Genomic DNA, 20,977 nt, shown 5'->3' with positions numbered 1-20,977 from the left:
CCTTCACTGAGTCTGAGCCACCCAATGAGGATAATTATCACAAGATGACAGTTCAATGGAACTTGAATGAGACACCAGTCTGTTTGATCCTAATCCTCAATGCGGAGTGAGGCCTAATCCTGTAAACTCAAACCTTGAGGACATACAGCACTCTTGAAGGAGAATGTGACTCAAGAAAATCGCCATAGAATTCCTTAATGTATGTGCATCAGTGAGGTTTCACTTCTTTCTCCTACACAGAAACAAGATTGTTCGACTCAGCTCTCTTGCACTCATCTCCCATCTGGAAACACGAATGCGCATTCATACTTATAACCAGCACCACAAATAAAGAAGTGAAAATAATTGAGGATTCAAGTGTGCATGTCTCATGTTGACATTTATGGCTCTTGCAGCTGTTTTCACTCACAAAGTTCAATAGGATTGGGCCTAGTGGGAGCTCGCTAGTGTATCTGGTACTGAGTAAAACATACAGTATGTGTTCACCAATAATTACTGAATTTATTGTATGCCAAAAATGTAATTGAATTAATTCTGAATTGTGCATTTGTATCTCTGTGCAAAATTTTTCTCTTCAGCTTACTGTAATTTAGAATAAATCTTCACTTTAAGTGAGTGTTGAGTTTCTGTGGCTTGTGGCTTTAATATGTAACATATAAAAAATGTTGGTGGCTTGACAGTTGTGGGGTGAATAGCTATGAAACAAGATGAGTGCATGTTCCAGATGTGTCAAATATTTACTTTAAATCTAATACGGTTACATAAATAACTTGTAACTATGTCGTGAAGAAATTATAATAAACCCACAATCACTTCAGAATCATTCTAAATACAATAAATAGATTAAAAAGCATGATTAGGTCACTATGAATGCATTAGGTCTTTTCAGTACGTCCCATGAATGGATGGCGCCCTCCAGTGGTAAAAATACTAAATGTAAGGAGCTGACTGATAACTGGAAATTGAGGTGGTATATTATTGCTCTAATTTCACTTTATTAAATGTTGACCTGTTGGCTGCAAGACTAAAATCTGCATCAATCTCATATAATGTTGACACCTCTTTTGTGGAGTTAAACAATGAGAATAAATGCAGACCAAAAAAAAAATTATAATAAAAAATTGACCTGTTGTTTAATGGTCGCCTAACGTTAAAAAAAAAAAAAAAAAAAAAGCTGTCTTACCCAGTATCACAAACGCCACTCCTACCACCTAATTCTTATATTCACGCTTAGCTGAGAGATTATTGGGTAGACCAAGCTGAAATGAGTGCAGTGCAATGGAACAGTCGTAATAAATCCGTCTTTATGTGGATTAATTTGTGTTTTGAAGGTTACGTACAAACAAAGTTTATGTTTAATAAATATCTTGGGTGTTGACTATTGTTAAAGATTATTCTATTATTTTCTGTTGAGTAGTCTACTTGGTATTTGCGACCTCAGTGGTCTCCAGTAAGATCTGAGCAGTGACACCGGGCGGGTACTTACAGTAAATTAAGCCGTGGTTTCTGTTAAGGAGGAAGTAAGCTACACCGCTGTTTGTCGTGCTGCCTTACAGTACCATCGGATATGTTGTATTTCAAGGCAGGAAGACTGAGGCTTTAACACCGAAGAACGGGTATGGATGTGTATATGAATTACAATGTAACTTCATATAACTCATTTGATATGTGTGTGAAAAGTACACGTCCCAAGTCATACGAAGGATGAGCAAAGTGTCATGTGTTTTATTGTTGGCCGTAATAACAATTGAGACAACTCGGAGCTCTGTGGCAGCGCTTGAACGCACCGTGAGTTCGTGCCGGTCAGTCAGCCTCTCTGCTGTAAACAGACGGTGTTCAGACACGGCGCTCAACTCCGGGCGGAACCAACCAGAACCCGGCTAGAGTCCAAGAAACACCATGGTAAGAGCGCAAATGTCCTCTGTATACTTCAAAAAACACGTTATTTACTTTTTGTAAAGTCCAGGCTCTGTTCTTTTGTTGAGTCTTCGGACTTCTGCCGAAACAGTTGTACCTGAGTGACTGAACAAAAGGGAAGAAGAAACTGACTCACTTGTTGAGGCTAATTTAAGCTAACTGAAGGAGAGTCGACAGTTTGTTCTTTTCTGTCCACTTCTAGTTTTGCCAGATGTTTTCATGTTAGCGTAGACTTTTGTTAGTCTATATTTTTCACCTAATGCAGTAAGATGTTAAAAGTTGCCCTAACTTTTAACTGTGTTTCCAGCTCTGACTGAGCATCACACCCACTGTACTTTCTTCAAACTCAAGACAGGAGGTGAGTCAACACTGCTGAATGAACAAGGATTAGTACTTTCAGTAAACTTTCCAGAGGATGTTTTTCCACTGTTAGTTGGACATGAACAGGATCAGTAATTTGAACTATTTGATATTTTGTTCTAAGAGCCCATTGTGAGATTCACACTAATCTATTGTGGTATTTTTTTCTGGGTGAGCAGCTAAACGCTAAGAGTAAGTGCAGTACACATGCTAGGGACGTTAGATGGTGAAAAATCTATGTTGGTAATTTAACTGATGCCATTGGTTTAATAATAACAGTAATGCAAGAATAGAGTTCAGTGCTTGCCGTACTTATTTATGAATTCAGTGGGCAGTTGCTCCTGACTCATAGCAGCAAAATTACTTTAAGACTGAATGTAAAGACAATGAGTAGAGCTCATTCCCTCCATTGTTTTGATTGCATAATAAATTATAGCACCCTTTCAATTAGCGATAACTTAACAGCCAGAGATGGATACAGTTTTACAGATGATTTTCTGCTTTTTCTTTGGCAGAAACTTCTATTACAACAAAAGGATCGATAGCAAGTGTTTGTGTCATTAAAGGATGAAGTATCAGCAGGCTGAAAAATGCATTTATGTTTGTTATTGGCTCGTTTCAGTCTAAAAATTAGATATTTATTATAATAATTCTGCCTCCTATAGACTCTTTGCTTATGTAGCTATCCTTACTCTCTGTGCACACAGCAGGTCTTCTCATATATTTACAATGACCACCCTCAACGACGGTGACATGCACACCTTTGGCACAGAGCTGCCGGCCATGTTTGATGGCATGAAGCTGGCAGCAGTGGCCACCATCCTCTACATCATTGTCCGCTGTCTGAACCTGAAGAGTCCTACTGCACCACCAGAGATCATCTACCAGGACACGCCGCTCAGCCACTACCTGCTCAAATCCTGCCCAATGCTGACCAAAGAGTGAGAAATTTTAATACTGTCTAGTTTTAAAGATATGTGATGCAGCTTGGACTGCAACATTAATGACTTGAATTTGATTTTAAACCAATAATTTTCTTAGGTGCCACATATTTATGGTGTAAGCACAAAGCCTGCTGTCTTATTATCTAGTTTGTTCTAAACATACAAGAAGATTTTTATCTTGCAGCCACTAACCGATTATTTGAGGGATGATTGTGCATTCAACTTGAATTTGTCTCTCAGATGTTGACAACTGTTGAATGTTGTCTGGATTGTGATGATTCAAAAACATATGACATTTTTCTTGGTGAATGTACCTCCTTGTTCCTGTTTCACCAGTGTTGTCGTGTCACAAAAGTCACTTTCAGTTTAACAGAAGAGATATTCTAGAAATTGTCCTTCCTGGGCACAACCTGGTGCTTACATTGCCCACAGTGCAACACAGTTGCTGACTGTGTATTGAGACAATCAGGTATGTTATGGTAACAGCAGTTAATGTAATGTAAGTCACTAGCTTCAAGTGTGGCAAGCTTTCTAATTCCACACTTGCAGGTTTCTACTCTGAACACATTCTGTGTACAGAGTGGGAGTGTTTGTGGACATTTTATTTATCTACAGTCTGCAGTATGTTTAATGAAGATAATGAAAAGTTAATGACAACTGCCAGTTCCCTCTGGCAAATACATTGCTACTGCTTATTTTTCAATATAGATGAGCAGCACGTTTATTTACACATATGTGCTTCGAACTTAAAATTATGCTAAATATTTTTGCCTGAAGATCAACTCGTTTCTGACACACTTACATCTATATGCGAATTGGATGTGGCTCGGGCGTTATGCAGTTTGTTGAAAATATCAGCTACAAATAGGGGAGCTTCTGTAGCTCAGAGCTTAATACTATCGCAGGTGGCTGGTCCGTTGAACGACTGAGTGTGCCTGTAGTTTTGTCTGCCGCGGCCTGAGGTTAGAGTGGCACGTATGCCTGTTTGTGGGTTGATAATCTTTGCTAAGACTCTTTTGAACATCTTCAGGGTAGAGGTTACAGCTCAGTTTTATAATATAGAGCTTGTCCTTCTCTTCAGATACATTCCTCCCTTGCTGTGGGGGAAGAGCGGTCATCTCCAGACGGTCCTGTATGGCAAGATGGGACGTGTCAACACTCCTACACCCTGTGGGGTTCGCAAGTTCCTCCCAATGCAGGACGGGGCCACAGCGACCTTTGACCTATTCGAAGCTCTTGGAGACCACAGCGCTGGAGGTCAGATACAAATACTATGCTGTCTCTATTAACATGCCAAGGCCGCTGGCTTTAAACACACAACAACAGAGCTGCTATTTTACTTCTAAGACTTACTCATTGTTGTTTTTATTTGCATGCCTTTTCTCCTGAGTTTTATGTGCTCGTATGGATTATTCGTACAACAGCCTCAAGTAAGCAGCTCATACTACAGTATGCACAAGCAGGAAGAGCTCTAATGAAGTCCCTCGAGCGAAGATGTCATGCATTTCAGCAGCCAATTAAATCAGCACACAAACAAACACACGCACATGACATCCACTTTTACGCCTACTCATGACTCCACTTTATATGTTCCCTCTTCTGTGTCTGTTTATATATGTCAGATGACATTACCATGGTAATCTGCCCTGGGATCGGTAACCATAGCGAGAAAAACTATATTCGGACCTTTGTGGATTACTCCCAACGGCAGGGCTACCGCTGTGCCGTACTCAACCACCTGGGAGCCCTGCCTAACATGGAGCTCACCTCGCCACGAATGTTTACCTACGGTAAAGAGGGAATATCACATTGCAGTCAATGACTCAGAAATAACAGTGTCTGATTTTGTAGATTTTTAGTAATGCTTCATAAAACGGATGACACAAGAACCAAGTGTTTGTAAAGAAACATCAGATAGCCAAGCAGCACTTTTGGTATTTAATGTGACATGTGAAGTTTGAAACATTTGGTGAATCAAAAATGAATAACACAATATTATCTGTTTATTTTGTCCTACTATTAATTATCACTGCTCTACATTAGTAAAACTGTCCCTGTTATATTCAGGGTGTACCTGGGAGTTTGCGGCCATGGTGGGCTACGTCAAACGTGCTCATCCCCAGACGCTGCTGGTGGTTGTGGGCTTCAGTCTGGGAGGAAACGTCGTCTGCAAGTTCCTGGGTGAAAACCGATTAAACCAGGAACGAGTGCTGTGTTGTATCAGCGTCTGCCAAGGTTACAGCGCCCTAAGGTTCGTAGACCAGACAAACAAAGGAACAGTATTACAAGTGGATTTGATAGAGGAGAGGTATTTTAATTTGAGCATAATCTCAAAAGCAGCATTATTGTTATTGTATTCTATGTTAACATAGAAACTGACCACTTTTTCAAGCCTGCAGTATTTTAAATGTTGTTGGGTGATTTTCCTCCTGTAGTGTAGTTCTGTGTGTGAATGCATTTATGTGACTGTGTGTGTTTAGGGCCCAGGAAACATTCCTTCAGTGGGACCAGTGTCGGAGGCTCTACAACTTTGTGTTGGCAGACAACATGAAGAAGATCATCCTGTCACACAGGTAGAGAAAAACATTTTCTACAGTCAAGATGAAGAGTTGTAAATGTGTAATTCCCTTCAAGTTTATGACACTGCCATTTATGAAACATAAGTTGCAGCATTGCTTTGTTCTGCTTTTCAGTTCAGACAATAACATGCTGGGATCTTGTTTTCTTTAACCATCTGAACCCTGAAACCCACCAGTTGGTTTTATCTTCAAAAAATTGCTAAAATGACATCTGTGATGGGCCATTTTGTCAGAAAACCTAACCAAATTTATGCTTAAAGTCATGACGGTTAATCAAAATCACTTCATTCTACATGCTTCTATTTACCAAAAAATGAAATGTTTTCATGTGAAATGTTTCAAATTCAACTCTTTTTTAAAATGATTCATGTCATTATAAGTTGACCTGGCAGGATTAACAAAAAATGCCTAGATGTTGCTTGGAGTTCAGAGGATCAACATACACTGAGTTTTTTTTTTTTTTGTGAAATACTAAAATCCATAGGATGCAACATTTTCTCAATTGTCTATGCCTATGAGGGACATGAAATCATCCATATATGTAAGACTAATTCTGAAAAATTAGTCCAAATGTCTTAGTTCCATCCACGTTTTTTCTGCTTCTTTTATAGAAAGTCTGAAAGAATATGAGGGATGGGATGGCTTACCAACCAAACAAAGATTAAGCCTTGTGCCCTGATTTGTCTAAATGTTGTTGTGTTCAACAGGGACAGTTTGTTGGGCATGAGCTCCAGTAACATTAGTGATGCAGATCTGAACAGACTGTCTGCAGCTACTTCCCTGATGCAAATTGATGACAGCATTATGAGGTAAAGTATTCTCGGAGTATGAATTTGAATGGGCTGCAGCAGGCTACTCCAAAATCTACATCTCTTATCGCTGTCACTGACATTACCACATGATTTTCCCTGCAGAAAATTCCACGGTTACAACTCTTTGAGGGAGTACTATGAGAAGGAGAGCTGTGTGCACTACATCCACAAAGTCAGTGATGAGTATCTGTAAAACACTATTTACCAAAATTACCTCCAATACTACTGCTCTAGCTACTACTTATATTTTGATTTTTATTGCTCACACTACCAATGGAATGCCGTCTTACTATTACTACTACTATATGACTGCTGCTATAACTGCCGCTACTGCTGCGACTTCTGTTGGTGACCCAGTCTGAAGTGCTTAGACAGCAAACCTGCACAACTTATTGTGTGAATCAACACTTCTGCTCTTACTACAGAAGCTACTCCTAACAGCGTTGCAGTGTACAACCAGATCTCTACAGTATTTTAGAAATAAGCTAGCTGTTTTTGTCTCCAGGTCACTGTACCCCTCCTCCTGGTAAACTCCTCAGATGACCCACTGGTTCATCAGTCGCTACTGGCTGTTCCACGCACACTTGCAGGTTTGTGGTTCTTACCAAGATCCATTATCATTACAATCACTGGAAGCCTCTTTTAGTTCATTACCAATATTGAGGATACTACTGAATGGCATAATCAGCTGTTATATATTGCACAGGTGATGATGTAGAGTGCACAGCTTTGCATAGATATTTTCAGATGTGTCATGTGCACCTTTCAGAACAGTTAAGAGATTATAACACGTCATGTTTTTGTTTTTTTAATCCATATTTTGCATGTTTCCTAGAGAACAATGACTAGAACAATAAAACACTGTCCTCTCTATGGTACTAACTCAGAATAGTGTGCAGTGAATTAACCTGTTATCCCTCCTCTGAAGCTGAACACTGGAGACACAGGTTTAAGTGTTGATAAAGTCTTGTCGCAACTATCTGCTTAACACCACCCAGCCCAGACAGTCTTGTTGAATTTTTCAGGGCCATGTGATCTGCCTGGGCTGCTGGATTATATATATAGAGCTGTGTGTGTGTGTGTGTGTGTGTGTGTGTGTGTGTGTGTGTGTGTGTGTGTGTGTGTGTGTGTGTGTGTGTGTGTGTGTGTGTGTGTGTGTGTGTGTGTGTGTCTGTGTCTGTGTCTGTGTCTGTGTCTGTGTGTGTCTGTGTCTGTGTCTGTGTCTGTGTCTGTGTCTGTGTCTGTGTCTGTGTCTGTGTCTGTGTCTGTGTCTGTGTCTGTGTCTGTGTCTGTGTCTGTGTCTGTGTGTGTGTGTGTGTGTGTGTGTGTGTGTGTGTGTGTGTGGTCACAGCCTGCTGCCCTGTCCTGCCTCAGTAGTTCACATGCAATGGCCCCAATGTGTGTAAATCAGTGTATGTAATGACATAGATGTTGACAAGTGAACTCGCCTCCTACTTCCAGGAACCACTTAGAGTTACAGTTTTATTTTGATTTTTTTTTCCTGCTTTACTCAGTGCGAATCAGCTGTAATTATAGGTTTAGATTGAAGGCTTTCCGATTAATAATTTCTGATTTGCAGTTTAAATATGTTTTTTTTCTCAACTGAATTGGGTAGTTACAGTTTTCTGTCTTGTCTCCCTGCAACCTATTCAAAACCTAGTAGACAAAAAATGTATTGCCAGAAGTGTTCTTAGTTCTTGAAGATTTGCTTTCATGGGAGTACATTTTTGAGATCTAGTGACAAGAATCAGTGTTGTACACAACACGTGAGGTAGAGACACAAAATGTGTTATGTTGGAAAGAGACCGTTGGTGGTGTAGACTAGCAGAAGGGAAAGGATGCTGGTGTATTTCTGTGCAGAAACAAAATGTCTTTGCCGTTGACCTCACAGTCGATCACTGATCCATTTTAATGGTACCTCCTCTTTCAAAGCAGCGTAGCTTAATTATCAGGACATCTTTAATTATGAAACAGCTGGAGATGCTTATGCAGAAAATGAAAATAGGACAATAAACTGCCAAAGGTTAGCAACTTTAAGAAGTATAAGCATTGCAGTTTTGAAAAATGAAAGAACATCAGCAGCTATGGTCAGTATGTTTCTGCTCTACAGTCTGTTGTGTTGTGAAAACCACTGGGGCCACTGTTAGGTGTTATAGAATATGGGGTCAACAAAAATTCATTAATTGCCACTACTAGTTTATTCTCAATGAAGTAAATGACACCAAAAGGAATAACTGTGGAATATAAAATTGTTATCTTGCTCAACTGATTGAGGATTAGCACTCAGTCTGAAACTCTGCACAGGGTTTTGCTTATTGCTTTGGCTTTCTTAGATTTATTTTACTATTTTCATAGATGATATGGTTGAGGGGGGCTGCACAGTGGTGTAGTGGTTAGCACTTTCGCCTTGCAGCAAGAAGGTCCCTGGTTCGCGTCCCGGCTTTCCCGGGATCTTTCTGCATGGAGTTTGCAAGTTCTCCCTGTGCATGCGTGGGTTCTCTCTGGGTACTCCGGCTTCCTCCCACAGTCCAAAAATATGCTGAGGTCAATTGATTACTCTAAATTGCCCGTAGGTGTGAATGTGAGAGTGCTTGTTTGTCTTTGTATGTGGCCCTGCGACAGACTGGCGATCTGTCTAGGGTGTCCCCTGCCTTCGCCCGAGTCAGCTGGGATAGGCTCCAGCCCCCCCCGCGACCCTAGTGAGGATTAAGCGGTGTATAGATAATGGATGGATGGATGGATGGATATGGTTGAGTCTCAGTGCTCTTCCCAGTTTCTCTGATATAGAAGTGTAGGCAGCCCGAACAAATAGGTTTGTGGAGCACAACTAGACCTACTAGGAGTATATACTAGACTTGATTTGTCAGCTAACGTGGAATGTGACACTATTAGGATGCTGTGTGTCTGCTGCATGGACACATGCAGTTGTTTGGTAATTTGATAAGCCTGTTCATTGTGTCAGGGTTGTGTTTCCCTGAGTGTGTTGTGGTATATTCCCAGATGCAGCTTTAAAGGTGTTGTATGCAACATTCAGAGGGATGTCTTTGTAGCATCATCATGTCAGGCCAAAACAAATTATGCATTAGCACACCTTATCCCAACACTTGAGTTTCATTTAGAACCAGGAAGGTTGTGTAATTGAGAGACAACAAAAAATAATCCAGTCACAACCATTAGCCAATGCTAGCATAAAATGCATTGAATGGCCTTAAGTTATTGTCAACTTGTTTAGTGTTATCTTTACTTAACCTGTGTCTCCTCCGCACACATGATGAAACAGACACAAATGGACCAGAGTGGTGCACACACAGCGACACAAAGAATCAGAAGACAGCAGCAAAAGAGCGGTGGAGACTCTCACACTTAGCTGGAATGACACTAGTGTACACAAATGAGATAAATAAAAAATATTTTGTTTTTTTAATCTTTGGATTTTAAGGCACCAGTTGAAGGCTCGGGCTGCACTTTCAGTTTTTCACTGTGGTGTCACAGGTCACTCTCTGTCTGTTCATAAACGTAGGATGGTCAGCAGTTTCAAAGGGAAGGACTCACGTGCACTAAGATGCATACGTAGCTGCACTGGCTACTAAAACATTGAACAGAGAAGCTCAGATTCCAACACATGCACACAGTGTCACTTCAGTCTCTGCTGAGGACACCTTTATTCCGCTTTATCTTTACATAACAGATAGTTGTGCTCTGCTGCTTTAATGCTATATGCTCAAAATCTCACATACTGCAAATTTGAAGAGGCCACAATGAATATTTTTGAATAACAGTAGATTAAATGACAGTGTGCAACATGAAAGGGGTCACTTGTAGTAACAAATCCACAGATAATTATCCTCTGACTCACTTCCACTCATCTCTACAGTCGCTGCTGTTTTGGTTTAGTCCTTCCTATTCATCAGCAGGCATCTGTTTTCAGTGAAAAAGCTCTAAAATCTCATTAAAACACCTACACTACACAGTTAGCTGGTGACTACAGTGGAGAATGTAGCAGCTAAAGAACGACATGTTTTCCTCAGATTTAGAGGCAGGTAGAGGCAAGCACAACTCAGAAGAAACTGAATGAATGCTAATGTGCCATATCACAAAGCACACGTGCAAATAGGCAACTATTCACCTGATCATCTTTTTAAAGTTGTAATATGCTGGCATGTGTCCCACTGCTTGTTTCTGCAGTCCCCAAGTGACCAGTTAAGCTGTTTTTTGCAGGTTTAAATAATCACTTTAAGATATAAAATGTTTAAATGAGTCAGAAGAGACCTGTCCTTATTTTTTGGATAATATTGGAGCCCGTGTTTCTATTAGGTGCCATGCACTGAGGCAAAATTAATTGTTAATCTTCAGGTTTACAGATCTAATTGGTCAACTCAAACTTCACCTGCCTTTATTTCTAACTGTCTTCCTCTTTAGAGAAGATGCCCAATGTGGTATTTGCCCTGACACAGCACGGAGGACACATGGGTTTCTTTGAGGGGGCCGTGCTTTTCCCTCAGCCCCTCACCTGGATGGACAAGGTCATAATCGAATACAGCGACGCCGTCTGCCACTGGGAAAAGAAGCGGTTAGTCTGCCAGAGGAGCAGCCGCCAGCACATGAACTCCTGCCTGCAGAGCAAAAGGGAAACACTCAGCGGGTAACACATACATGGTCGCTCAAGACACACAGGCACATGCTCAGTCCACTGTATCTCCTCTACTGCAGCATGAATGTCCTTGCTGTTCAGTGATTCTGGCAAATGTAGACGGATTAAAACAGCAGGCTGAATGGAAGTGAGTAAACCAATCTGAAAAGTAAAAGTTACTGAGTTAATATTATTTGTGAGTGTAATGTGACCCCATGCTGAATTGTTGCTTCCTCTTTTGTTCTCATTGAACCTCTGGTATAATAGTAATTTATGCCATGCTGACTTTACGCAACAGTTTAAAATGCTCCTTTAGTTTGAGCAGCAGGGTAATAGGTCGCGTAGTATGAGTGTGACCTTTGACCTCTGTTGAAGAGATTATCTGTTTAAGATTTAAGTGCTTTAATATGAATATGAGTATCAGTAGCAGATTTGGGTTTCTGATACTCTGACAGGTAGTAGTATAGTCTGATTTATGATTTACAGCAGTTGTTTCCTGATGCTGTTATAACATTTTAATTGCTTTAGCATGAACATACAAAGAGAATGTCACTGCTTTTTGCAGGAAAAATCTGGTAAGAACATGAGGCATTATTTTACTCGTTCTGACACACTTCAGTTTTTCACTTGGCATTTCCATTCTGTGCAGTGGAGCACCAGGTTTTTTTTAATAGAGGTTTAGAATTATATATGAAAGAGACTGAGTCATCTCTGTAATATTCAAGTGAAATACAGAGATTTTTTACAAACCAGCTTTAACACTGTGCTGCTCTAGTTCAGCTTGTACCATTCCATAAACTGCTCCACAGTGCCTTGAAACATGCAAATAATTTTAGTAGTTAGTGTTATGATGCCTAGATGCCTGAGAGGAGTCGGGGTGTTTTAATGTACTAAATGCTGCTGTTTACATGGGATATTGCTGCAGAAGATGTCACGTCTACAATCCAGGGGTACTCAGAAAATGTAACAAATGACTGATCAAACTGGGTTGAACTGTGTTTAGAGACACTTTATTAGAAATTAGAGAACAAATAGAGAGTTTGAAAAATGAGAAATGCAGTTTTGAACTTCTTTTCAGACTCTCTCCTCGATCATTTGCACAAAAAGCCCTGTGTTTTGACTTTGGTTTCACCACAGTAGAGGTGTCAAACAGAAAATTAGTTTGAATGGATATCAGTTTGTACATTTTGGGGGTTTGCTTTGAGCTGCTTCTTGCTGGCTACGAGATACACATAAAACTAAATACATTGAAAAGAGCAGTAAAGCTCCGTGGTGTGTCATGACACTGTACTATGAAAATGCAGTGGACTCTACTCAGTCCTTATAGCTGAAAGTCGGCACTATTTTGATGTCTTATTAATTGACATTTAAATCATCAATTCTAATACAACTTCTCTCTCTGCCCTTTATAAATAGAGTACACCAAGCAGCACCACTACTGCTTTGTCTCAATGTGCAATATGTCGTGATTGTTTTGCCTGCACCTTACTGTCTGTATTGTAATTTATGGTACTATAACATGCATCAGCATATGGGTGTAACTTTTATAATCTAACCATAAATGTGTTTTGTTCTGGTGCAGTGCATAGCTTAGACTGAATAAATCCTTAATAAATCTTTTCCACAAACATTAATGTATGAAGATTTTTGAGCTATTCCTTTTGTAACTTTCTAGATGAATACAATTACTACGGCTTTTACTTATATACAGTTTATTGTACATTAATTGACATTCTTATTGGTGCACCAGGTAGCACAGTGGGTGAAACTTCATAATATTCATATTGAAGAACAATCTAAAAAAAACAAAAACACGAGAGAGAGGCACTTGTTGGAATGTCAAGCTGGGGCCTGCCAGTGTTAAAACGAGCCGTGTGGGTGAACTTTAGTAACTTCAAACAAAGCACAATTCAACAGAGGTGAGAGACAGAAAATCTGTTGCTCAAAGCTGAGTGATATTACAACATTTCAGCATTATTTCTTCACTGGAATGACATTTAAAAGACTTTAAAGCATCTCTGTGATCCAAGAATCATGCTGTAGTTTTTTTCACTTCGTTTAATTACAAGTTGTCTATACTTTACAAAAGCACTCACTATCTTTCTAATCATGCTTTTTTAGATTAAATACTTACTTCAGGGACAGCCATAGGATTCAGTTTAGCATGAAAATCCACTTGCTAATATGAGGATCTGTTTAAGCTAGCCAATCCACCACCGTGAACATCCAGTCATCTGTGTTGTTTGTTACAGTAATGTGGGGGTGGACCAGGACTGTTTGGAAAACTCTTCCTTGTTGGTGACTCCTAAAGAAGCTCTGACAGCTCATGTTTATGAATCAGTGAAAAAAGAACAGCCACAAAAATAATGTAAATCACTCAAATCTTTAATTTCAGAGCTTCTTTGATCGCGCCAAACAAAAATAAGATAAAGGCACTTAAATGTTCACTGTGATGAATTGCTTATTCCAACAAAATGTGAGATTTGTGTCCAGTCCTTTAAAGGTCATCAGTGCTAGAAATGAGGAACTTTGAGGTGAAACAATGTCAACCAAGTGGCTAATACAGAAAAGATACTACTGTAGAGTGACACGATGATTGAAAGTCAGACTGTCTTGTTCCTGTTTGGTTGTTCTATCATGACTTTCATTCATAAATGTTGTCCCTACAACCACACAGCTACATTGGGCTTTGATTCTCCACAGTCTATAGGGTTTGGAATATATAATGGCTCTCAGCCTCATTGACAAAGAGATGGATGACGTTTAGTCAAACAGCTTGGCTGCTGTGGCCTTGCCATCGTACTTGGCACCTTTTCCGTCAAACTCAGAAGGTAGTATATCAGCATCAAACTCCTTGTAATAGTTCTCCAGCTCGTCTCCATGGACAAACACCTAAAGCAAGAATAGAAGCTTTTAGATACACTTTTTTCAGCACCCAACTATCTGAAATGAGTAATGATTTAATTTATTGGCTGTATACAACACCCTGAGGTGAGGAGATTCTACAAACTCACTGACACACAGAGAAAAAAGCTAATACTGTCATTGCTTAAAAACATCAATAAATCAGTTTTTTATGAGGCATTTGGGGTATTATAAGAGTCTGATTTAAAAGCACAATTAGCTTTGCTGATCAGAAAACACCAGCATTAAATAAACATTAGCAGTTATTCAAAAGCACATTCAGCTGTTGGCAGTAGAACTCCCTGCATTCCTGTTTATTCCCATTGAAGATCTGAAACTAGACTACAGTCACTCTAACTGTGTCATTAATTTGATAAATCAGTAGACTCACTCTCTCTAGCAGCTTGCTCTTCATGAGTGGTTTGACCACATTGTACGTGGTGGTGAAGTACCAGGGCTGGTGGATGAAGTGCACAGCTTTGAAACGGGCAGGGAAGGAGTCCTGGTGGGACAAAAAGAACAATGTGCTTTGGTGATATAACCTCAAGAAGTCCTGCAGGAATGAGAGGAATGCTAAAATACTAACATAAAATATTACAGATGTTCTTAACCCTTTGATGCACAACATGGGTCAAAAGTGACCCAAATACAATGGAAAATGGGTACCCACACTATGCATCAAAGGGTTAACAGGTACTGGACATGTTCCACACCAAACTTTTGAGCTTTGAGCATCTCTTCTGGAACAGTTCAATGTTAAGAATCATTTTCCAACCTGCAGCATGTCCACCATCTTCTTGAGCTCAGTGGGTTTGATTCCTGATGCCTGCTGCATGGTGAAGCCCTTGAAATTTTCAATGATGCAGAACCCGTTGATCTGAGTCTCTTCGTTCTCCAGCAGCTTCTCAAGGATCACACAGTAGGCACGCAGGATCTGAATACAAAGACACAATATTATCTTAGTTGCATTAAACCTTCCTTATGTGCTTAATGTATTTTCTGCTCATTGGGGATGAGGGCTTACTGCACCTCATCGAAGGTGATCTCCTCATAGTCCCAGTTCTCAATGTTGAAGAGCAGAACCACGCGGCCGTATTTGTCTCTGCTCTGCAGGATGCCGGGGTAACCGGCCTCGATGGTGCTGCGTACAGCCTCTGGGGTCAGATTCTCAAACAGCTCGGGGTAATCTTTCCTGAAACGCACGTAGCCTAGATAGAAGCACAGGAGGATAATTTGAGGGCTGTTGGATTTCTGTCTTGAAAACCTCTAGAAGGAATTGGTGTCTGTCCTCTGGTTTAACTGTTCTGTCAGCCCATCATCTCTCAGGCACCACACTGAAGGATTTAAGAACCTTTTAAAGATACTTTCAGTGGAGCATTAATGAATTCAAGGAGGGTTCTACAGGCAGTGGAAGTTTTTATACTATCATCACAATCTGTTTCTGTGTGTATTACTCTCTTTGTTCAACTGCTTATTCTGACGTACCCTTCATCAGGTCGTAGGCTCTGGGAACGTCGTACTTCCTGGCCCGGATGAAGCGAACCAGCAAACTGTCTGGTTTGTCCCCAAAGGTGTCCTGCACCCCTTTGGCCAGATCATCGCCTCCATCTGCCTTCTCCTTAATCATTCCTCGCAGCTCCTTCACTGCAGACACCCGCTTCTCGTCTGTCTCATTCAGCTCATCCTTGGCCTGTAGAGGGAGCCAGACCAGACAGTTAGTTGTATTTGGAGGGTACACATTTTACACTGTTTAATTACAAAAGAGATTAAATGTTTGTTTTTATTGATATGATCAGTAAAAAACAATGGAGCTGTCAATTCAAATGTATATGTCAAATGAATATAACCTCCTTGTTCGACAATTTAACAGCTGACCAAGCTTTTTGTTCTGTTTAGCAGACAAATGGGGGCAGGCTGGCTAGGCTCACTGTTTAGGTACAACACCAAAGTTAGCCCCTGAACTTCTTATTCAATAGCTAAGGTTCTAGTTAAGGGAAACTTGTGTTACAGTAATGATACTGATACAATACTCATTTTATTGCATTTTATTGAGAAAGTGCAATTGACACTTTAGATATATTAATTTTACCTTATTTTCTCTATTCAGACTGTGATACATCATGTCTACCTTAAATAACCCTACATTGATGCATGATCTGACTAACAAGTGGATTCCAGTGATTAAAACACAGTTTCTTAAATCTTCACTCTCACTGTAAAAACATAAAAAACGTAATTGGAAACTGAACTCAGCAAATGTTTTCTGGCCTCCATGTACAGGGAACCTTCATTTGCTTGTTCAGCTGTTTTATGTCCTGATCTGCAACTTGATAGCACAACTAACTGTTATGCCCACAGAGGCTTGGTTTGATTTTTTTGTTGTTGTTTTTGCAGTGTGAGAACAGGCCTGGATACCTTCTGCCTGGTGTGGTCTGGCACGCTGGCGCAGGGTCCAAACACTGGCCCGTGGTCCTTGACGGTGAGACGTTCCAGCTTGGCCCTGAGAGCTTGTTCCTCCTCCGACACCATACGGTAAGTTCCACTCTGAAGAGAGACAAGAGAGTCAAACAACTTGGTCGTGATGGATGGCAAAAACTGAAACGTGGGGTATATTTCTGAAGTACTTTAGACCAAGAACAAGTACTCTGTGATTATTATCGCTGCAATCCTGTTTATGGTAATAAAAGTCAGATGTTAGCTCATTAAAACTCATCAGAACCACTAAGAAGAAGAAGAGCTTCTAGGGGCTCCAGTCCATTCTTTTTCTCTGACGATGTAGCAGTAACATTTTATTGTAGGATCCCTACCCTAATAGCTAAACTTGTTTGGTAAATACATATAATACATAATATTGTAGGGCCTTAACCATAATATTTAAACTACTTTGATCAGTTTATACAATAAATAATATTGTAGGATCTAAATAACAGTGACTTGGAATTTTTGGGCACTAGATGGTTGATGCTTTGGTAAATTAGCACTAAAGCTGTGTAGGTAAGTGGTGAAGGTTTTCAGCTTAGGCCAGTGCTGTAAAGTAGAATAAGCCCTGGCTTATAGCCCTATTCATTATGACCCATAATAATGGTAACTATGTAACTGAGGTTAGCACACCCCAGTACACCCTTTATCTCATTTTACCATAGCAGGAGAAGAACTGGTATAATTAATATCATTAATAATGGAGGCTTTCCACTAAAGTGTGCCAGTTCCATGACCTTCATATTGTGAATGCTCACTCACTGGCAGTGGCTTAGTGGCACGTCATAATGAGACACATTCATTTTTAATGATATTAGGTTTGTCTTTGCCTTCCCAAGTCAAACTGTCTGTGGTGATAAAAGGTAATCAATGATGTCACAGCAGAAACACCCTAATAATTTCCCTATAAGCACAGAAATACCTGCATTTATTTTGTCCTCAGAGAAACACTTCAGCTGTGCAATGCATCAGATCAAAACTAAAGGCTCCGCCATGTCAATATAATTCTCTCACAAGACTTGGCTGTGCTATGTGAGCTTTAAAACATGTCTAATTAACGTGAGACAGGATGCTTGTCCACTAATGTTGCAAGACTATAATCAATAGGCCTCAGTGTTTGGTTAATCTCCCTCACATGACTCTTAAAGCCTGTGAATACATGGTAAGGACTACTAGTAAACCTGAAGTGGGGATCAGAGATTAGCAGCTAAGGCTACTGTAGCTGCTGATGGAATCCATAACAATGGGCTTTGGTCTTGTGAAATGTTGAGCCGCAGCTGAAATCATGTTACAGGAAGATGAATAGATGTTTGTCCTGGTGAATGCTATTATTTAATGAGATTTCTTTTCATCTTCAACCCTCCTGTTAGAGCTCAGTCTGAAGAGATGTGTGTAAAACATCAGCATTGACGGTTCTCTTAACAAAATTTGAAGAGAACTGTCAATGCTGTTCTCTTAAAATATGTGGAAGTAAAGTAGAAGTAAAAGTGGAAGTACTCACGACCACAGCCATGTCTTCTGCTCTTTAAATCAGCGTTGTACTGTCTGGAAGAAAAACAAGACTCTGTGATCCACATCATTCCAAGTTTTTGTTTTCGTTTTCATTAAAAAATTAAATAAATAAATCAGACACATCGTATTCCACATAAATCCCCCTTCATCCCATCATCTCTGCTCTCACAGAGTACCTTGATTATGCTATATTTAGCGCCTACCCATTACTAAGTGATCTATCGGGAGATATGAGGTCTTTTGGTTTTATAATCAACAGGCTCACATTGACTGTCAAGAACTAAACTGGAGATTTTTGTGCTGATAAACTTTACACAAGTGTTCATAAAGAAAGTATTTATACCCAATTAGAACGAATGTATAAGCATATACATGGACATGCAGTAAGACTCTTTTCTTAGAAAAAACTACAGAAAAGCACTGCCATCCGATTGACAGAAATCTTGTTCGTAACATGCCTCTTGTTACTTAGTCGACACTTTAATTTTTAGGACTGTTGGTCTCGGTGGAAATATCTCAAACCTGTCAGTTTCAGTCTCATGATTTAAATACTGAACAAGTTTGCATTTTACTTGCAACTATATGTAGCTTAAATACGTCAAAATACTAGAGAGATATTTCAAACAAAAAACAGTAAAACATCCATATTATTTTGCTACTACATAAAACAAGTTCAGTGTCCCTTGTCAAAACTGATACCCAACAACTACAGCAAGAGTCTAAGAGCTGGACACCATCAGCAGCATCATCAGCAGAGGAGGCTGAGTCCTACCTGAGGCAGATGTGAAGTAGCTGGCGGGGAGTCGCAGGGGTCTGTGTGGCGCAGGCTGGACGGGACCTCTGATTTGTAGTGTTGGGATTAGTGGCGTCACAGCAGATTACACCCAACAGATTTCTTTTTTCTTTTCAATCAGCATAAAAGTGGCAGTGGGTGTGAAGAAGGGGGGCATCCATGGTGGCAGTTTTGGGCCAATGGTGGCGGCTCTCCGGTGTTGAAAGGCAGGCTGAGAGAGCATTTTGGATGATGTAATGTGGAGTACACACTTTAAGTAAGAGGCGGTTTAAGGGGGTGGAGGGATTTTATTGCATACCAGGGAGACTTGAATGGAGTGAAAAGTGGCCTTTGTGACTGTGCTGAGTCCTGGTTTGATTTGTGCAACATGAACATGCTCAGGTGAGAGGAGGGGTAGAGCCTCTGTTCAAATGGTCTGTTTCACATGTTCAGAGGCATATTTGTGAATGGGAGGCCAGGTTTGCCTATTTCCTCAGAAAACGTACATTACCAGTCAAAAGTTTGGACCACCTTCTCATTTAATGGCTTTTCTTTATTTTCATGACTATTTACATTGTAGATTCTCACTGAAGGCATCAAAACTATGAATAAACACATATGGAATTATGTAGTAAACAAAAAAATCAGTCAGTCTGGCAAATTGCATAAACTTTGAATGTATCCCCAAGTGCAGTCGCAAAAACCATCAAGTGCTATGACAAAACTGGCTCACAAGGACTGCCCCAGGACAAAAAGACCAAGAGTCACCTCTGCTGCTGAGGATGAGTTCATCCAAGTCACCAGCCTCAGAAATCGCAAGTTAACAGCACCTCAGATTAGAGCTCAGATAAACGCCACACAGAGTTCTAGTCGTAGACACATCTCTACACCAACTGTTCAGTGGAGACTGTGCCAATCAGGCCTTTTTGGTTAAATCACTGCTGAGAAACCACTACTAAGAAAAAGCAACAAGCTGAAGAGATTAGTTTGGGCCAAGAAACACAAGGAATGGACATTAGACCAGTGGAAATCTGTGCTTTGGTCTGATGAGTCCAAGTTTGAGATATTTGGTTCCACCCGCTGTGTCTTTGTGTGACACAGAAAAGGTAAACGGATGGTCTCTACATGCATGGTTCCCACCGTGAAGCATGGAGGAGGAGGTGTGATGGTGTGGGGGTGCTTTGCTGGTGACACTGTTGGGGATTTATCCAAAACTGAAGGAACACTAAACCAGCATGGCTACCACAGCATACTGTAGCGACGTGCCATCCAGTTTGCGTTTAGTTGGACGATCATTTATTTTTCAACAGGACAATGACCCCAAACACACCTCCAGGCTGCGTAAGGGAGATTTGACCAAGAAGGAGAGTGATGGAGTGCTGCGTCAGATGACCTGGCCTCCACAGTCACCTGACCTAAACTCAGTCGAGATGTTTTGGGATGAGATGGACTCCAGAGTGAAGGCAAAAGGGCCAACAAGTTCTCTGCATCTCTGGGAACTCCTTCAAGACTGTTGGTAATGTGTAAATGTAAATGTAAATAGTCATGAAAATAAAGAAAAATCATTAAATGAGAAGGTGTGTCCAAACTTCTGACTGGCTGTGTATATGTGGAAAAAGTGCCTATCTTTATATACCAATCAGGCGAAACATTATGACCACTGACAGGTGAAGTGAATAACACTGATTATCTCTTCATCATGGCACCTGTTAGTGGGTTGGATTAATTAGGCAGCAAGTGAACATTTTGTCCTCAAAGTTTATGTGTTAGAAGCAGGAAAAATGGGCAAGCGTAAAGATTTGACAACGACCAAATTGTGATGACTAGATGACTCGGTCAGAGCATCTCCAAAACTACAGCTCTTGTGGGGTGTTTCTGGTCTGCAGTGGTCAGTATCCATCAAAAGTGGTCCAAGGAAGGAACAGTAGTGAACCAGCGACAAGGTCATGGGCGACCAAGGCTCATTGATGCACGTGGGGAGCGAAGGCTGGCCCATGCAGTCCGGTCCAACAGACAAGCTACTGTTGCTCAGATTGCTGAATAAATTAATGCTGGTTCTGATAGAAGGG

At 40.5% G+C, this 20,977-nt stretch overlaps 2 protein-coding genes across 3 annotated transcripts; one reads left to right on the top strand and one right to left on the bottom strand.

Annotated features, from left to right (window-relative positions):
• The first annotated feature begins 1,744 nt into the window (after window positions 1-1,744).
• abhd2b (abhydrolase domain containing 2, acylglycerol lipase b) lies at window positions 1,745-12,876 on the top strand. Of its 2 annotated transcripts, none has more exons than XM_055009397.1 (11): window positions 1,745-1,902; window positions 2,225-2,275; window positions 2,988-3,218; window positions 4,303-4,478; window positions 4,844-5,011; window positions 5,289-5,472; window positions 5,702-5,794; window positions 6,508-6,609; window positions 6,715-6,784; window positions 7,118-7,202; window positions 11,032-12,876. In XM_055009397.1, the coding sequence occupies exons 3-11, from the start codon at window positions 3,007-3,009 to the stop codon at window positions 11,256-11,258; spliced, it is 1,317 nt and encodes a 438-aa protein (XP_054865372.1). In that variant the 5' UTR covers window positions 1,745-1,902; window positions 2,225-2,275; window positions 2,988-3,006; the 3' UTR covers window positions 11,259-12,876. The 2 variants fall into 2 exon arrangements, with proteins under 2 accessions (XP_054865372.1, XP_023128396.2); XM_023272628.3 differs by having other exon boundaries at window positions 1,746-1,902; window positions 2,985-3,218.
• A 730-nt stretch (window positions 12,877-13,606) lies between these two features.
• On the bottom strand, window positions 13,607-19,021 carry rlbp1b (retinaldehyde binding protein 1b). Its single transcript, XM_023272630.3, has 8 exons — window positions 18,909-19,021; window positions 18,126-18,169; window positions 16,562-16,690; window positions 15,632-15,836; window positions 15,176-15,354; window positions 14,922-15,080; window positions 14,538-14,648; window positions 13,607-14,134 (listed from the first exon to the last, which is right to left on the bottom strand). The coding sequence occupies exons 2-8, from the start codon at window positions 18,135-18,137 to the stop codon at window positions 14,006-14,008; spliced, it is 924 nt and encodes a 307-aa protein (XP_023128398.1). The 5' UTR covers window positions 18,138-18,169; window positions 18,909-19,021; the 3' UTR covers window positions 13,607-14,005.
• Between the last annotated feature and the right edge of the window lie 1,956 nt (window positions 19,022-20,977).

The sequence above is a fragment of the Amphiprion ocellaris genome, chromosome 3 (assembly GCF_022539595.1).
Source record: "Amphiprion ocellaris isolate individual 3 ecotype Okinawa chromosome 3, ASM2253959v1, whole genome shotgun sequence".
Taxonomy (NCBI): domain Eukaryota; kingdom Metazoa; phylum Chordata; class Actinopteri; family Pomacentridae; genus Amphiprion; species Amphiprion ocellaris.
Note: the sequence above shows the minus strand (reverse complement) of the source record. Positions and strands in the feature narration are given on the sequence as shown.